Consider the following 14,655-nt stretch of genomic DNA (forward strand, 5'->3'; position numbering starts at 1 on the left):
AACATCCACTCATTAATTGTGCCAGCCAGGTAAAAGCATGGCCTGCCCCCTGGAATGGCTGCTGTGGGGGATATTTCCAGGCATTCACTCGCTTTAGTTCAGGATTTCTCAACACTGACCTTCCGGGCCAGGCCATTTTTTGTTGTGAGGGTCTGTCCTGTGTTTAATAGGCTGTTTAGCAGTACCTTCTGTCCCCTACCCACTAGATGCCAGTGGTTCCCCTGAGCTGTCACACCCAGAAACATCTCTGGACATTACCAAGTGAATGAGCAGGGGTAAACTGTCCCCCTGTGAGAACCACTGGGTTGGTCTGAAGATACTTTCCATCTGTTTATATAAATTTTGTTTTGCTATCAAACGGAATTTGAGATGACAGTATTAAAGAAAAGTTAAACCTCCAAATAGGGCTCTACAAAACAGTTATCCTGAAAATAAGATAAATATAAAAAGTACCATTTGTATTCAAAGTCATGGAAGGGTAAACATTGGATACATTTTAATACCCAACCACAGAAATATCCATTGTACATCAGCTCTGTTGTTTACTATAACAAGGAAGCCGTTTTTTATAAGCTCTTTAAAGCTTAAGGCAAGGGGCTCAGATAACCTTGGTTGTAGAGGAAGGATTTCACATCTTTGGGGTGCATTGCTGAGCACATTTCCACATTGTTTATTTAAATCTAGATTTTCGCCATCTTAATTAAGATATACAATTTTTTAAAAAATGTTTTTGTCATAGAAACTCTACAGCTGTACCAGAAAAAGTTGGAGAAGACTGTGTTTTTTATTATGTTAGATTTGAATAGCTACTGAAGAAGCTTCACAAATTGAGTTTTCTCAGTGTCACCGGACATGGACCTGTTCTCTATCAGCAGAACTGAGGCTGGCTTGAGCGTACGTGGCCCATCCAAACAAGACAAAGACTTTTTACTATGAAAATTTTTAAATATGAAAGTAAACAAAATTGTGTAAGACAGCCTCACCTACTCATCTCCAGTATCTTATCAGCAGTTCCCATCTCAATGCCAGCTCTACTCCATTGCCCCTCCTCCCGAGACCTCCAACTATCCTGTGTTGTCTTGAAGCAAAGCAATTTGGTTCTGGATAGCTAGGGCCCCTGTGGGAAAGACAGCCACAGTCTTATGTATTACCGATGATACCAATCCTTTTAATGACCGCTCTTTGCTTGGATCTTACTAAAGTCTTTTCACTAACCAGCCTGTGCTCCTAAAATACTGACTCGAGTTACATTTTTGAAATCCCGAGTTGGAGTTCAAAATAGAGGAGCAAAATATTTCAGGCCCAGAATGTGAATATATGAAAGAATATTTGCTCCTGTATAAAATTTTAAAAGAAAATATTCACTGCTCAAAGTAAGGGACTCACAGAAGAGTAACGCTAACTATGGTGTTGCGATTGGGATATGGGGAGTTGAATGTTGTCTGCAACCAGCAATCCTTTGGACAGCACATATTAATATTCCCTATTTTCCTGGATTTGGTTAGGAGGGGGAAAATCCTTGAAAGGAAGACATGGCTGGCTGATGGACTCTGTCTTCCATAATTTATTCCTTCATTTTCCCATTCTCTCTCCTTCCTTCTTTCCTTCCTTCCTTCCCTCTTCCCTCTTTCTCTATTTCTATTTCTCTCTATCTCCCTTTCCTCTTCCTCTTCCTCCCCTTCCCTCCCGAATGTTTTTGCTAGGCACATGGCCACTCATCTAGACATCTAGAGCCTTCGCTTACCAGAACCCTTGGCCAAGTTGACCATATAACTGAGTTCTTAGGAATGGAATGTGAGAAGAAGTCCTCTGCCTCACTCACTCAAAAAAAAGTTATACCCTCCACTTCCTCCCCAATAGGAAGATGCAACAATGAACCTGGCTACTTTGGTCCCAGAGACTGGAAGGCACTTGGGGAAGATAGTGGAGCCGTCCCACTAGCCAGGTCACTGGATGATGCCCTGAAGCAGTCATCCAGAACCCCAGAGAAATAATCAAGCCACACTTATTTCAGGTCTTGTACACTTCTACCTCTGCCTCAGCCAATACAGATGGAGTCCTTGTTTTCAAAAGTGCATCATTGTGTTGTACTTTATACTTGATTCTGTGATCTTAAAAATGATGCTTCTGTGTTTTCCTTTAGTGACTGTTCTGCAGAGAGTAGAATCAACCCCCTACCCAAAATTGATTTGCATTTTGTGACTGATGATGGCACACCCCCCAAAGGACATGACAAAAGTTATTACTCACATCATGGGATTTTTCTGGTGAGAGTAGAGCAGGTGCAAGTCAGCCTAGGTGGCAGTAGGCAGGCCATTTGCTTGGTTTTAGCTTTCACTGTGGCCAAGAGGCAGGGTCCACATGAGAATTCCTACCTGCTGGGGCCGGCTAGTCCAGCTGTAGGGCGAATAATTAAGGGGAGTGTGAGGCTTGAGAGCAGTCAGTGTTCAAATATCCAAATTGGGGTTTTCCTCTTTATTACAGTCCCGAAGTGCTATCTTTATGAAAACCCGATAGCCAAATGGAGGAATAATCTTCAAATCAGAAATGGTCAAACTTACTTACACACTTTGGCCTTGAGAATATTAATATTCCAAACCTAAGAAAATGTGTGTAAATCCATTTCCTGCTGCCACCATTCTCAACTCAAATATGTCATCTACCCATGGATTAAGAAATTTTGAAGACAGGGAATGTCACTGAAGTCCATTACAATTGTAAATTTTCTTAGGATATGTAAGTGAATTTTAATCTCACCAAGAGGTGCTGGATAAAAACTTTAAATGACAAACTTTCAGTGAACAACATTGTTTTTTTCCAAGTAGCAAAAAGTAAAGTAATATGCCATTAGCGGAAAACTAATTATGCCTTTGTATAATTGTGTTCCTTTCAATAGAGGCAGGTTATTAAATATATATCTAAAGGTGTTTAATTCTAATATCTTTATAAAACTTATAAGGTAACTTAGAAATTAAAAAAAATCTTTTGTCAGACCACATGTCACCATATTCATAAAGGATTAGAACAATTATGCAAATCAAATTCTAGAAATAGCTCTGGGTATCCCATAATTCCTCAAGATAGATATGCTAATTAAACGGCTTGTGACTGTGGGTTGAAAGAATTACACACTGTACAGTTTCACTCTTTATGTCACTCTGCCAAATGAATACCTGTGACAGGGCTTCCTCCCTCTCTCCTTCTTCATCTTCTACTGAGCACACTGCCATGTAAATTGGTCAGCACTCAGGAAACACATGGGGAAAATACATGGAGGAATAAAAGGAGAAAAGTGAAAAAGACAAGGAAAATTTTCATCGCCTCATGCATTTTCCATTTCATGATCTCTAGAGACTGTTCTAATAAGGCATGTATTAAGTCAGCATCGAAACTTTAATAATTTTTCAAAGCCTTTTGAAATTACAGCACATCTGTATTTCAAGAAAATGAAACCGTTTATTGCACTCTCTAGGTTCCAACACACGTCCTAACCAAAAAACAGCCTGTGCATCTCAGATAGCATACTCTGGCAGAAAATAAGATTCCCCATCCTAGAAAGCTACACACACTGGCATAATTCAGGCAATAGAAACTAATCAGGGAAATTTTAAGAGACATATTTAACCAACAGTTTACGTGTTCACCTACTGTAGACTGGCCACTTAAATCTTAATTTATAAATGACCAAATTACTACTCCTAGAAGCTAAATAATTATAGCTTTAATGTACCTGTCTCTTTAATGTTACCAAGAAGGAGAATTGCATTTATGCCTTGACATTGCAACTTAAAATATTTTCACATGTTTTCACTGCATAATTTGAAGTGACTTCAAGACTTGGGACTTTTAGATAAAAATTTCAAGCTGTTTCTTTATCTGACATGACTGGAAGCAGGACACGGGGTGAATCAAAAACCTACTAAGTTTTTCCCTCCTCCCTTTTCCTTGACCAAAAACACAAAAATACCCTTTCTGTAGTGTCAACTGGTACTCTATCATTCTTTTGGGAGGGAAGTGGAGTGGTCTTCTTAAGGACTACCTGTTTGATTTCTCTTATGTTCTGACTCCTCTGATCAATAATGTCTTTGCTGGCTCTTCTTGAGGTGAGATTTTGTGTAATTTCCTCCATTAAAATGACCACATTCTTTACTGGACTTGAATATTCAGAGACAAGTGGAACAAAAAATGCTGAGCAGAGAATTATGTGGTTTTATTTCACTTGGAGGAATTTACTTTAAAAATGGATACCAGGGCAGCCCGGGTGGCTCAGCCCAGGGTGGGATCCTGGAGACCCGGGATCGAGTCCCACATCGGGCTCCCTTCATGGAGCCTGCTTCTCCCTCTGCCTGTGTCTCTGCCTCTCTCTTCTATCTGTGTATTCTCATGAATGAATAAATAAAATCTTTTTAAAAAATGGACACCAGAGTGGGGAGAATGTGGGAGTCAGAAGGTAATGCGAGAACCCAGGAGGAGGGGGAAGATGGAAACTGGAAAATTTTTGTTCCAGTCTTCTGGTTTTTCCTGCTTTCCTCATTTGGGTAACCAGAGATAGAGTGACTACGGCCTGTCACAGACAATTGATTATGATGTCTGATCTCATTATCCCCAAGCTCTTTATCTAGATCTCCCTTTTGGCATCTATTATGTTCTGACTTGATTTGTGGTTTGGGGCATGTGTGCTACGTTCCTCCACTTGGCTTGCTAACTCATTAGCATGAGAACTGGACCTTCCACACTCCTGTGTCCTCCTGCCCTGCCCAACACAGAAACTGGCTTCCTATTAGCTTACAATATCTATTGATTATGGTAGATGGAGTCATTCAAGTGGTTTTCCATTTTCTTGTCACTAGATTTATGAAATCAAAATCTTAAACATACACTGACCAAAACCAGCCTAGTGATAGGTATTTTTTTAATTTTCTAGATTTATTTCATTCTAAGAAATCAAGTCAAGTATACTTTTACCAGAGGCAAGTTAATTTAACAGTAAATAGGCTGAATGACCTGATGGTTGGAAAGAATGAGTTAAATAAGTACACCTGGTGTACTTATTTGGGGGCACACCTGGGTGGCTCAGTCGGTTAAGCGTCTGCCTTCAGCTCACGCCGTGATCTCAGGGTCCCGGGATTGAGCCCTGCATCAGGCTCCCTGCTCTGCAAGAAGCCTGCTTCTCCCTCTCCTTCTGCCTGCCACTCTGCCTACTTGTGCTCTCTGTCAAATAAATAAATAAAATCTCTTTTTAAAAAGTCTAATTTTTTTGACTTTGTAAATACAGTTCCAGGATATCTAGCATATCTGTCAAAGGAGTGAAGGGTATTGAATATTTTAAGTATTGTTGCAGTTAGTTGTTGCTTCAGAAAGGAACAATATTAGTGCCTGATGCAATAGTAATTTTTATTTCAAGACCAGAAGTTTGTAGATATGAGCTTGCTTGTTTGGTTAAGCAGCTCAACAATGCCAAAATAGTTGCCTGCTCTTTTTATCTTTCTGGTCTGCTACCTTGACTATGTTGACAGTATCTTTTCTCATGGCTGCAAGATGGCTGCTGTGGCTCCAAGCATCTAATCCTCACCAAAAACATCCCAAATGAAAGGAAGTGGTGGGGGTGGAAGGGAAACAAGAGAGCTCTATTCGTGGGCTAGGCTGGCCCCAAATGTCTTGTTTAGTTGGACAAAAGGCTTAAAGAACCACTTGGACTCAGATTGAGTTTGCTTTAACTTCCATTCACTCCAGAAGCAGCTAAAAAGTAGTGCAATAGTGGTCTAGTATGTGGGTGGGTAGAGAAGGTTTCCCATTACCTCCTTTACCCCTCATAAAGGGGATCCTGAAACTCAGCAGTCTTGGTAGGTGACACAGAATGACACATCTGCCAGGTGACTGGAGAACAGCATTTTTCATCCACTACATTTTATAACCTCAGCCATGTTGGCATGCAGACAACTCAAAATGCCAGTAAGATAGGAAGTTTGCTATTCAACCCACCGTGGCACTCAGATCTAATGAGTGGGTTTGGAGATTTGAAAATTTTTCAGGGTCTGCCCTAGAATGATCTCTCCCTCTCCATGGAAGCTAGTTCACCTTTTATGTCTTGGAATTAACCTCTTATATCTGAAGGTTTAGTAGCAATTGAGTTGGGGAACAAGGGAGTGAGGACTTTGGATCCAAGGAACAATACATGTAAAGCCATGTTGGTACGACACAGTACAATCTCTTCAGGGCACTGGCAGTGATGGAGTAGCTGGAGGACAGTACCTGGGAAAGGAATGGGAAGAGATGAGACCCAAGGGAGCTGGAAGTCACCGGCATGCATGAGGATTCATGCAGGTAAACACATTGTGCCAAGAGAGTTCAGAGGAGGGGTGGCTGGGCCAAGAAGGGCTTGTCTACAAGTCTTAGATCTGGGTTCAGCACAAACCCAATGGTCAGCCAGGATCCAGGGGTATGGATGTACAGGCAAATTATGCCTGTGCCATCCCAGGTCTTAAATATTGTGAATATTGCCTCTACTCTGGAGGAGTTGGTGAAGGATTCCCAGACAGAGAAGAGGACATGGGCTTTCCAAGGAGAGCTTATACAAAGGTCATCAGAAAAGGAAGAGCTGGAAATGCACAGAGACGGTGATGCCAAAGTCGTGGAGGGGCCAGACAATGAAAGGGTTTCAGTGGCAGGCAAAGAAGTCCGCGCTCTATCATGTACGTCTTTAGAAATATTGAAGAGGGTAGACCCAATCCCGCGCATCCAATCATCGCCTGCAAAATAAACCGCTAACTCCGCCCTAAGATCCAGGACCCTTTTATCTCTTAGTGGGCAGGGCTTTTGAGAAGGTAGGGGGTGGGGGTGAGACCAAAGACTTGGCAAAATAATTTATTTCTCTTTAAAAGAGGGAGAAAGAAAGGAAGAAAGGAAATGGAGGGAGGGAAAAATGGAGAAAGGGAATAAAAAAAGGAACAAAGAAAAGAAGGAAAGAAAAGGGCAGCGGAAACCAATATGGTGAAACTGACAGACTTGTTAAGGTTGGATAATGGATACAGAGATTATTTGCCATTATGCTTATTGACTTATATGCATCCCCACTTGAGATATTTTTTTAGAAAGGAATACAGGTGGAAATGTGAATACCTAATCCTTTCTCTGCAAAGCTTTTAGACATATATCAAAACACCTAAAAATTCTTATTTTTGACCCAGTAGTTCCATGCCAGGACATGCTGATGAAGATTTATACACAAGAAATTTATTGCTTCAAGTGCAGTGACAACGTGTTTATCTCGTGGGGGGGTGGGGTGGGGGTGGGGGAGAGGTGCTAAATTAACTTCCCAAATAAACAAATGAGCTATTTCAAAGGAAGTCTTTCTTCCTTTGACAGTATCTTTTCTCATGGCTGCAAGATGGCTGCTGTGGCTCCAAGCATCTAATCCTCACCAAAAACATCCCAAATGAAAGGAAGTGGTGGGGGTGGAAGGGAAACAAGAGAGCTCTATTCGTGGGCTAGGTTCAGACCCCTCCTCTGAACTCTCTTGGCACAATGTGTTTACCTGCATGAATCCTCATGCATGCCGGTGACTTCCAGCTCCCTTGGGTCTCATCTCTTCCCATTCCTTTCCCAGGTACTGTCCTCCAGCTACTCCATCACTGCCAGTGCCCTGAAGAGATTGTACTGTGTCGTACCAACATGGCTTTACATGTATTGTTCCTTGGATCCAAAGTCCTCACTCCCTTGTTCCCCAACTCAATTGCTACTAAACCTTCAGATATAAGAGGTTAATTCCAAGACATAAAAGGTGAGAAAGGAAGGTTATACAAAGACCTTGTACCTGTCCTGGTACAATGAGTAGAGTATTCTGAAACACAACTAAACTTGTTCTTGATGCTGTCTTATTAATATAATTAGCAATCAAAGTACATGTTAATAAATTCATTGATCCAAAAAGCTGTTGAGGTGTGAGGAGCTTTTTGCCTCTACATGCTATTCCCATAGACCGCTCCTTTCACTGCCTCTCTTTGTTCTTCTGTTCCCTTTACAGTTGGCTGTCATTTCTCATTATTCTTCACCTGAACACTTATTAGAAATCATCCATCTAGTCAGAATAAAACACAACAAAACCAAAACCAGATAACTAAGTTTGTAGACATGGCATCTAAAGTAAACCTTTGGGTAGCCCTGGTGGCTCAGCAGTTTAGCCCGCCTTCGGCCCAGGGTGTGATCCTGGAGATCCAGGATCGAGTCCCACGTCGTCGGGCTTCCTGCATGGAGCCTGCTCCTCCCTCTGCCTGTGTCTCTGCCTCTCTGTGTGTCTCTCATCAATCAATCAATCAATATTGAAGATATTTAAAAAAAATAAAAAATAAAGTAAACCTTTGTCTGAACAAAGGCCTGTTGGGATATCTCCAGCCAACTGGTGCCCTTTTTAAATATGTTCTTTCTTGGGTCCAACCTCAACTCTTCCTAATAAGAATCTCTGAACTCTGCAAGCACTTCATGTAATTCTAATGAATATTAAAATTTGAGAATCATTGGCTTACAGATTATTCCTATGAAAAACAGATTCTGGGCAGCCCCGGTGGCCCTGAGGTTTAGCGCCACCTTCAGCCCAGGGTGTGATCCTGGAGACCTGGAATTGAGTCCCACGTCAGGCTCCCTGCATGGAGCCTGCTTCTCCCTCTGCCTGTGTTTCTGCCTCTTTCTCTCTGTGTGTCTCTCATGAATAAATAAAATCTTAAAAAAAAAAAAAAGAAAGAAAAACATATTCATGAACTTAAAGCCATATATACACAGAGCCAAAGGGTGTCTCAACCATCAGACTGTGTGTAAGGCTGGATGTGTTCAGGAGTCAGGTGACTTGGTACCTGAGCCATGCCAGGTGCTAAATATTCTGAAAATCATAGAATGACTAGTGACTTCTATTTTTTTTAACTTGGATCCCTGGGGGTGGGGGCATTAGATTAAGTTTACTTCCTGGGCCTGTGTTCAGGTTAGCTGAGATTTCTGACAAGTGGCCCTTGGATAATTAACATCTGGTCTCATGACCTGAGGAGAAATAGTGTAATAGTTACTCATATTTTCCAAATATGAGACCCTCTTCACAGAATGATTGTCTTTTATAGACAAAATAATGCATTTCTCAGAAATAAATGAAATTGGCTACACACTCTTATTATGACTTAACTCTCTAGGACTGAACACGTATTAGTTGATATTATGCTCAACTACAGTAAATTTCAACATATTTACTGTACCCTTAGCTATTTTGATTAAAATGCTCAAACCATGTTTTTGTATGTTCGTTTTAAAAAAGTCATAAGAACAGTATATACATCTACTGCTTCTTTCCTTTAAAGAGAACATTTGCAGATTCTTACCCTGCATTTTAAGACTCCAAATGTCTTAAATATGCTGGTGGTCAACTAAACTAAACAGACATGCACTAAAAGGATAATGGAACATGAATACCACATTTACAAGTGTCTTAGTACCAGTCACAGCCTCAAACAACAGCAACAAAAAACCACTCCAGAATGAAAATACTGGTATATTTGTATAATGCAAAGAGAAATACAGATATAAATCCTCAAAACGGAAGGTACATTAATAAAAATGTAGCATCATAAGCAAAAAATATTATACAGTACTTGCAGAATTTAGTCTTTCCATTTAAGATTGCAATGTGTCTAACAAATATTTAAAATTATGGTTGTCATTATTAATTTAAAATATCCATCAGATGAACAGCACAGCTTAACCTAGCAAACATTTTAAGGAAATGCTTTGTCTTGTAGAAGTAGAGTATCATTATATTCCATTCATTTATACCATGAACAAAAGAACACTTTTCAAAGTGGAAATTAGTTTCTTAAGACAACAAAACTGGGCTTCTCAAAGCACAAGCTGTTTCCATACATGTATTTTAAGTTTTATTGGCAAAAAATACCTAAGCAATTCTGATTTAGTACTCTGCTTCTCAGAGCCTTCCCATTCCGTGAACCACAATCAGTACAAAAACATGCAATACTGTATTTTCTCCACACCATCACTAACCAAAACACTTTTACTCTTTTAAAAGTTACAATTTTACAGAAATGTTTCCACTCAAGATTGGTATAATACAGAGAGCAGTTGTTGATGTGTATTTTATAGTAGTAGAAAGTAAGGTAGGAAACAAATCCTGTTACCGCTTAAAAAACACTGCCTTGCTACTTTACACTCCCATTTCTGCTCTTTAAATTCATCATCAATTACCGAACAAAGTTTTCAACACTTTCAAAGTACCAGACCTGACTCCACGGCCGCTGGCAACTCAGAGGGAACTCAAGACAATCTCCCCCCTTCCTCCTGCTTTCCAACAGAAGACCCTCAAGAAATCAAACTCGTGAAGTCCCCCCTAGGTTCCTCTACTTCACTGCAAAATGTAATGCCACTTGAGGTTGTCAAAAATAGCTTCTGTAGAAAACTGGCCATGGTCTTTAGGAAACGTTGCATGAAGAAAATTAGTTTAGCCTTTATTTAAAAAAAAAAAAAAAAAAAAGGAAAGAAAGAAAAGAATGAAAGAAAGAAAGAAAGAAAGAGAAAGAAAGAAAGAAAGAAAGAAAGAAAGAAAGAAAGAGAAAGAAAGAAAAAGAAAAGAAAAAAGAAGAGAAAGGAAAAGGAAAAAAAGGAGGGGGGGAACACATGGAATAAAGGATGTCAGTACCAGTACAAAGACTCCAAGGCCTATTGTCAGGATGAAAATATACTTAGTAGGACAAATGCACGGAGCTGGGGTGGGGCTGGAACATTGAAACCCATCCCTCCCCCCAGTCCACCCCCCCCCCCGAAAAAAAAGTAGTCTGTACAGTCCAAGTGCTTATGCACTTTGGAGAGTCATTTTGAAGGCAGCTTAGAAAATTAATTAAGGGGGCTAGGAGAGGGAGCAACGACACCACGGTCCGAGCCAAAAGGGAAAGGCGGGGTGGGCGGGTGGAGGGAGGGAGGGGGGGACACCCCCTTTCATAAGCCGATGCCTTTCAAATCGCAGGGGAGGGTGGCCTGGGTGGTCTGCGGGCTCTGGCAGCAGGGGAACTGGGCCCTGAAGCAGTCCCGCAGCTCCCTGTTGAAGAGGAAGCACACGACAGGGTTGATGCCGGCCTGGGCGAAGGTGAGCCACACGGAGGCCGTCAGGTAGGCCTGGGGGACGGCGCCGGGCCGCACCAAGACCCGCAGGTAGCTGGCCACGACGTAGGGCCCCCAGAGCAGCAGGAAGAGCAGGGTGACGGCGTAGAACATCTTGCACAGCCTCTTCTCGGTCTTGAACTCCTCCAGCACGAGGAGGCGGCGCGCGCCGCGGCCGGGCCCCGCGGGGCGGATGCCCACGAGCGCGGGCGGCGTGGGGCCGCGGCCGAAGCCCGCCGTCCAGTTGGCGGCCGCCTGGCCGGTGGCGCCGGGGCCGTGGAAGGTCCAGTCGTGGCTGACGGCGGGCACGAGGCGCGCGGGCCGCATCTTGCGGCGGTCGTGGATGAAGAAGAGCAGGCGGAGGTAGACCAGGTGCGTGGCGCCCACCACCACGGCCAGCAGCAGCAGGAAGCCGAGCGCGCCCGGGGCGCCGTCGGGCCGCTGCTCCAGGGCGCAGGGCGCGTCCTCGTCGTCGCCGCCGCCGCCGCCGCCGCCGCCGCCGTCCAGCACGGGCGGGAAGGCCGCGGCCAGCGCCAGCGCCCAGGCGGCGCACACCAGCATCGCGGCGCACGGCCAGCCGGCCAGGCGCTCGGCGTAGAAGCGGTGGTGCGCGATGGCCAGGTAGCGGGTGACGCCCACGCCCAGCAGCAGGAAGGCGGCGTGGAAGCAGAAGAGCGCGGCCAGGAAGGCCAGCAGCTTGCAGCCCAGCGCGCCCGGCGGCGCCCCCGCCGCGGCCGCCGCGCGCCTCGCCGCCAGCATGACGGCCGGGAGGCAGGCGAGCGCGCGCAGCCCGTCGGCCAGGCACAGGTCGAGCAGCAGGTAGTACGGCGCGCGGTGCAGGCTGCGCTCCCGCACGATCAGCAGCGCGAACAGCACGTTGCCCGCCAGGCTCACGCACAGCAGCAGGCTGAGCGTGGCCAGCTTCAGGCCCAGCGCCGCCGCCTCGCCCCCGCCGCCGCCGCCGCCGCCGCCGCCGCCGCCCGGCTCGCTAGCGTTCGCCATCGCGGCCTCCGCAGGCCGTGCGCTCCGCCGCGGGGTCGCTCCGGGCCTCGCCGCTCCCCGGGGCCGCGCGGCCGGGCTCCTCCGCCGCCGCCGCCGCCTCCTCCTCCTCCGCCGCCGCCGCCTCCTCCGCCGCCTCCACCGCCGCGAGGGGCCCGCGGCCGAGCTCCCGGCCGGCGGGGCTCAGCCCGCGCCCCGCTGGCCCCTCCCGGGCTCCCCGAGCCGCCGCCGCGCTCCCGCTCCCGCTCCCGCTCCCGCCGCCGCCGCCGCCGCCGCCATCTCAGCAATGATGCGCGCAGGAGGCGGCGGCCACTCCCTGCACCCCGGGCGCCGCGGGCTTCACTGCGGACAGGGCCGCGCCGCCGCCCGCAGCCCCCCGCATCCTCCGCCGCCGCCGCGCCTCTAGGCTCTGCCCCCCGCCGGGCCCGCCGCCGCCGCCGCCGCCGCCGCCGCTGCTCCCGCCGCTCCCGCTCCCGCTCCCGCCGCCGAGCCCCCTCCCCTCCGCCGGAGCGCGCAGCGTGGCCGCCGCCGCCGCCGCCGCCGCCGCGTCCGGGCCGGGCCGGGCTGGGCTGGGGGCGCCGCCGCGGCAGCCGCGGGCCGGGAGGGAGGCAGGGCCCAGGACGCAAGGCGGCGGCGACCAGTCGCGTCTGGCCCCCCAGGTAACGGGGGTCCGGCGGCGGCGTCCGGCGCCCGCGCTGGGGTCACGGGGGCCGCGCGCAGGGGGAGGTGGCCAGGGCGGGCAGGGTCCGGGAGGCCCCCGGGGCGGGGCGGGGGCGGGGGCGGGGACGGGGACCGGGCGCCGAGCCGTCCGCCCGCCCGCTAGTGATGGGCAGCAGCGGCCGGTACCATCGCAGTGTCCCGTGGCCGCTGCCGTTCAGGTGAGCGCTGACGGGGGGGGGGGGGGGGGAAGGGGGGAGGGGGCGGCAGTTTCCTGGGGGAGCTTCACAAGCGTTATTTCCCTGACGTTCGTTCACAGTCACCGCAAAGTTGGTCCCATTCGTAGCATCACTTGAATACCCGAGGGCGCAGAAGCTCGGGGGCGCCCGGGAGTCGAGAGCCAGTAAGCGGGCCCGGGCTGGGATTCAGATTCCACCAGGTCTGATGTCCGGGGCCGGACTCCCAGCGACGCTGCAGCGCGCCCTGGCTCTGGGCCTCACCTGTGGTCCCCGGGAAGAATTATATGGCAGGGGACAGAAATTCAGCTTTTTCTCCGAAGTGCATTGGAAGGTGCACCCCGTGACACCTTCCCGCCCCCCCTCCCCCCAACAGGAGTCTGTTTTCTGGATGATCCTGCAAGGGCAGCCCCTGTTCCCACCCTGAGACACACCGGACCCTCGCAAGCCTTTGCACGTGCCATTCCCTCCGCCTGGTCCAGCCCCACAGCAGGCTTCCCACGGTGTGGGCCATCCTTCTGACCAGTCCGCCCCCTTCCATATCCCTGCCTGCTCATTTTCTTCAGAGCCCTTATCGTTTATCATCTCATAGATTTATTTATTTAAAAAAAAATTCTCTCCTTCCAATCAGTCTGTAAGCTCCATGAAGGCAAGTGACCATGTTTGGGTTTTGTTTTTTTTGTTTTTTTGTTTTTTATACTACTGAATTCCCCAGCCTAGCAAAGTCAGAATCAAGGAATATGTTGTTTCTCAGGTACACTCTTTTTTTTTTTTCTTTTATGCAGAGCATTATTTATTGTCCACCGACTGTGTGCACCCCACGCAATTTCATGGGCATTTCCAAGACAACATAAGATCATACAAGGCCTCGGCCATCAGGCCTAAGGAGTCTAAATTTCAGTCTAGGCAGTGAGGTGACCTGAAGTGTTCCAAGAAGAGTGACATTGTTAGAGCTGTGCTTCAGGAAGATTCTGGTAGCAGTAGTGCTTAATTAAGAGGAAGGACAGGGTAGAGCTTGGAAACAGGCTCAGAGCCCCAGACTTTAATGTGCACAGAAATCACTGGGATCCTGTTAAAATGCAGATTCTGACTCAGTAATTCTGGGATGGAGACAGAGATCTTGCAATTCTGACAGGTTCCTAGGTGACACTAATGCTACTGGTCCACACACCACACTGAGTAGCAAGGACCATGAGGACAGTTTAGACCTTTTGTAAAAACAAGTGATGACCATGAGGACAGTTTAGACCTTTTGTAAAAACAAGTGATGACCAATGACAGTCTGACTTAGGACCCCTCAAGGGCGGGGGTGGGGGGGCGCGCATCCCTGGAGCTGAGATGCACCAGGAACAAGTGGGTGCCTGACCAGGTAGGTCTGCAAATATTTGTTGGCAGAAAAGAGAAATATATTATGGAGGATATTTTGGTTAGGAATTGGATTTTGATAATGGTAGCTTAAATGTGAATGTGCATTTATTTTCCTCATGAAACAAGAAGTCCAGAGGTCAATGGTTGCTGGCATTGCATTATTGGCCCTAGGACTGAATTTCTGAAATGCTTTTAGCCCTTCCCTTGTGATCAATAAGCTGCTGACACTCCAGCCATTGCTTCAGCATTC

The 14,655-nt window shown here is 47.0% G+C and overlaps 1 protein-coding gene and 1 long non-coding RNA gene across 2 annotated transcripts; one reads left to right on the forward strand and one right to left on the reverse strand.

Annotated features, from left to right (window-relative positions):
- Window positions 1-9,509: 9,509 nt before the first annotated feature.
- Window positions 9,510-12,147, reverse strand: GPR27 (G protein-coupled receptor 27). Its single transcript, XM_072785398.1, has one exon. The coding sequence runs from the start codon at window positions 12,145-12,147 to the stop codon at window positions 10,984-10,986; it is 1,164 nt and encodes a 387-aa protein (XP_072641499.1). The 3' UTR covers window positions 9,510-10,983.
- A 786-nt stretch (window positions 12,148-12,933) lies between these two features.
- Window positions 12,934-14,405, forward strand: LOC140609995 (uncharacterized). Its single transcript, XR_012011785.1, has 3 exons — window positions 12,934-13,022; window positions 13,121-13,204; window positions 13,414-14,405. It is a non-coding gene; the product is annotated as an uncharacterized lncRNA (long non-coding RNA).
- The last annotated feature ends 250 nt before the right edge of the window (window positions 14,406-14,655 follow it).

Source organism: Canis lupus, chromosome 19 (genome assembly GCF_048164855.1).
Source record: "Canis lupus baileyi chromosome 19, mCanLup2.hap1, whole genome shotgun sequence".
Lineage (NCBI taxonomy): Eukaryota > Metazoa > Chordata > Mammalia > Carnivora > Canidae > Canis > Canis lupus.

What these genes read in the sequence shown, in the direction of transcription:
- GPR27 (XM_072785398.1), bottom strand. Translation starts at nt 12,147, where the DNA reads ATGGCGAACGCTAGCGAGCCGGGCGGCGGCGGCGGCGGCGGCGGCGGC.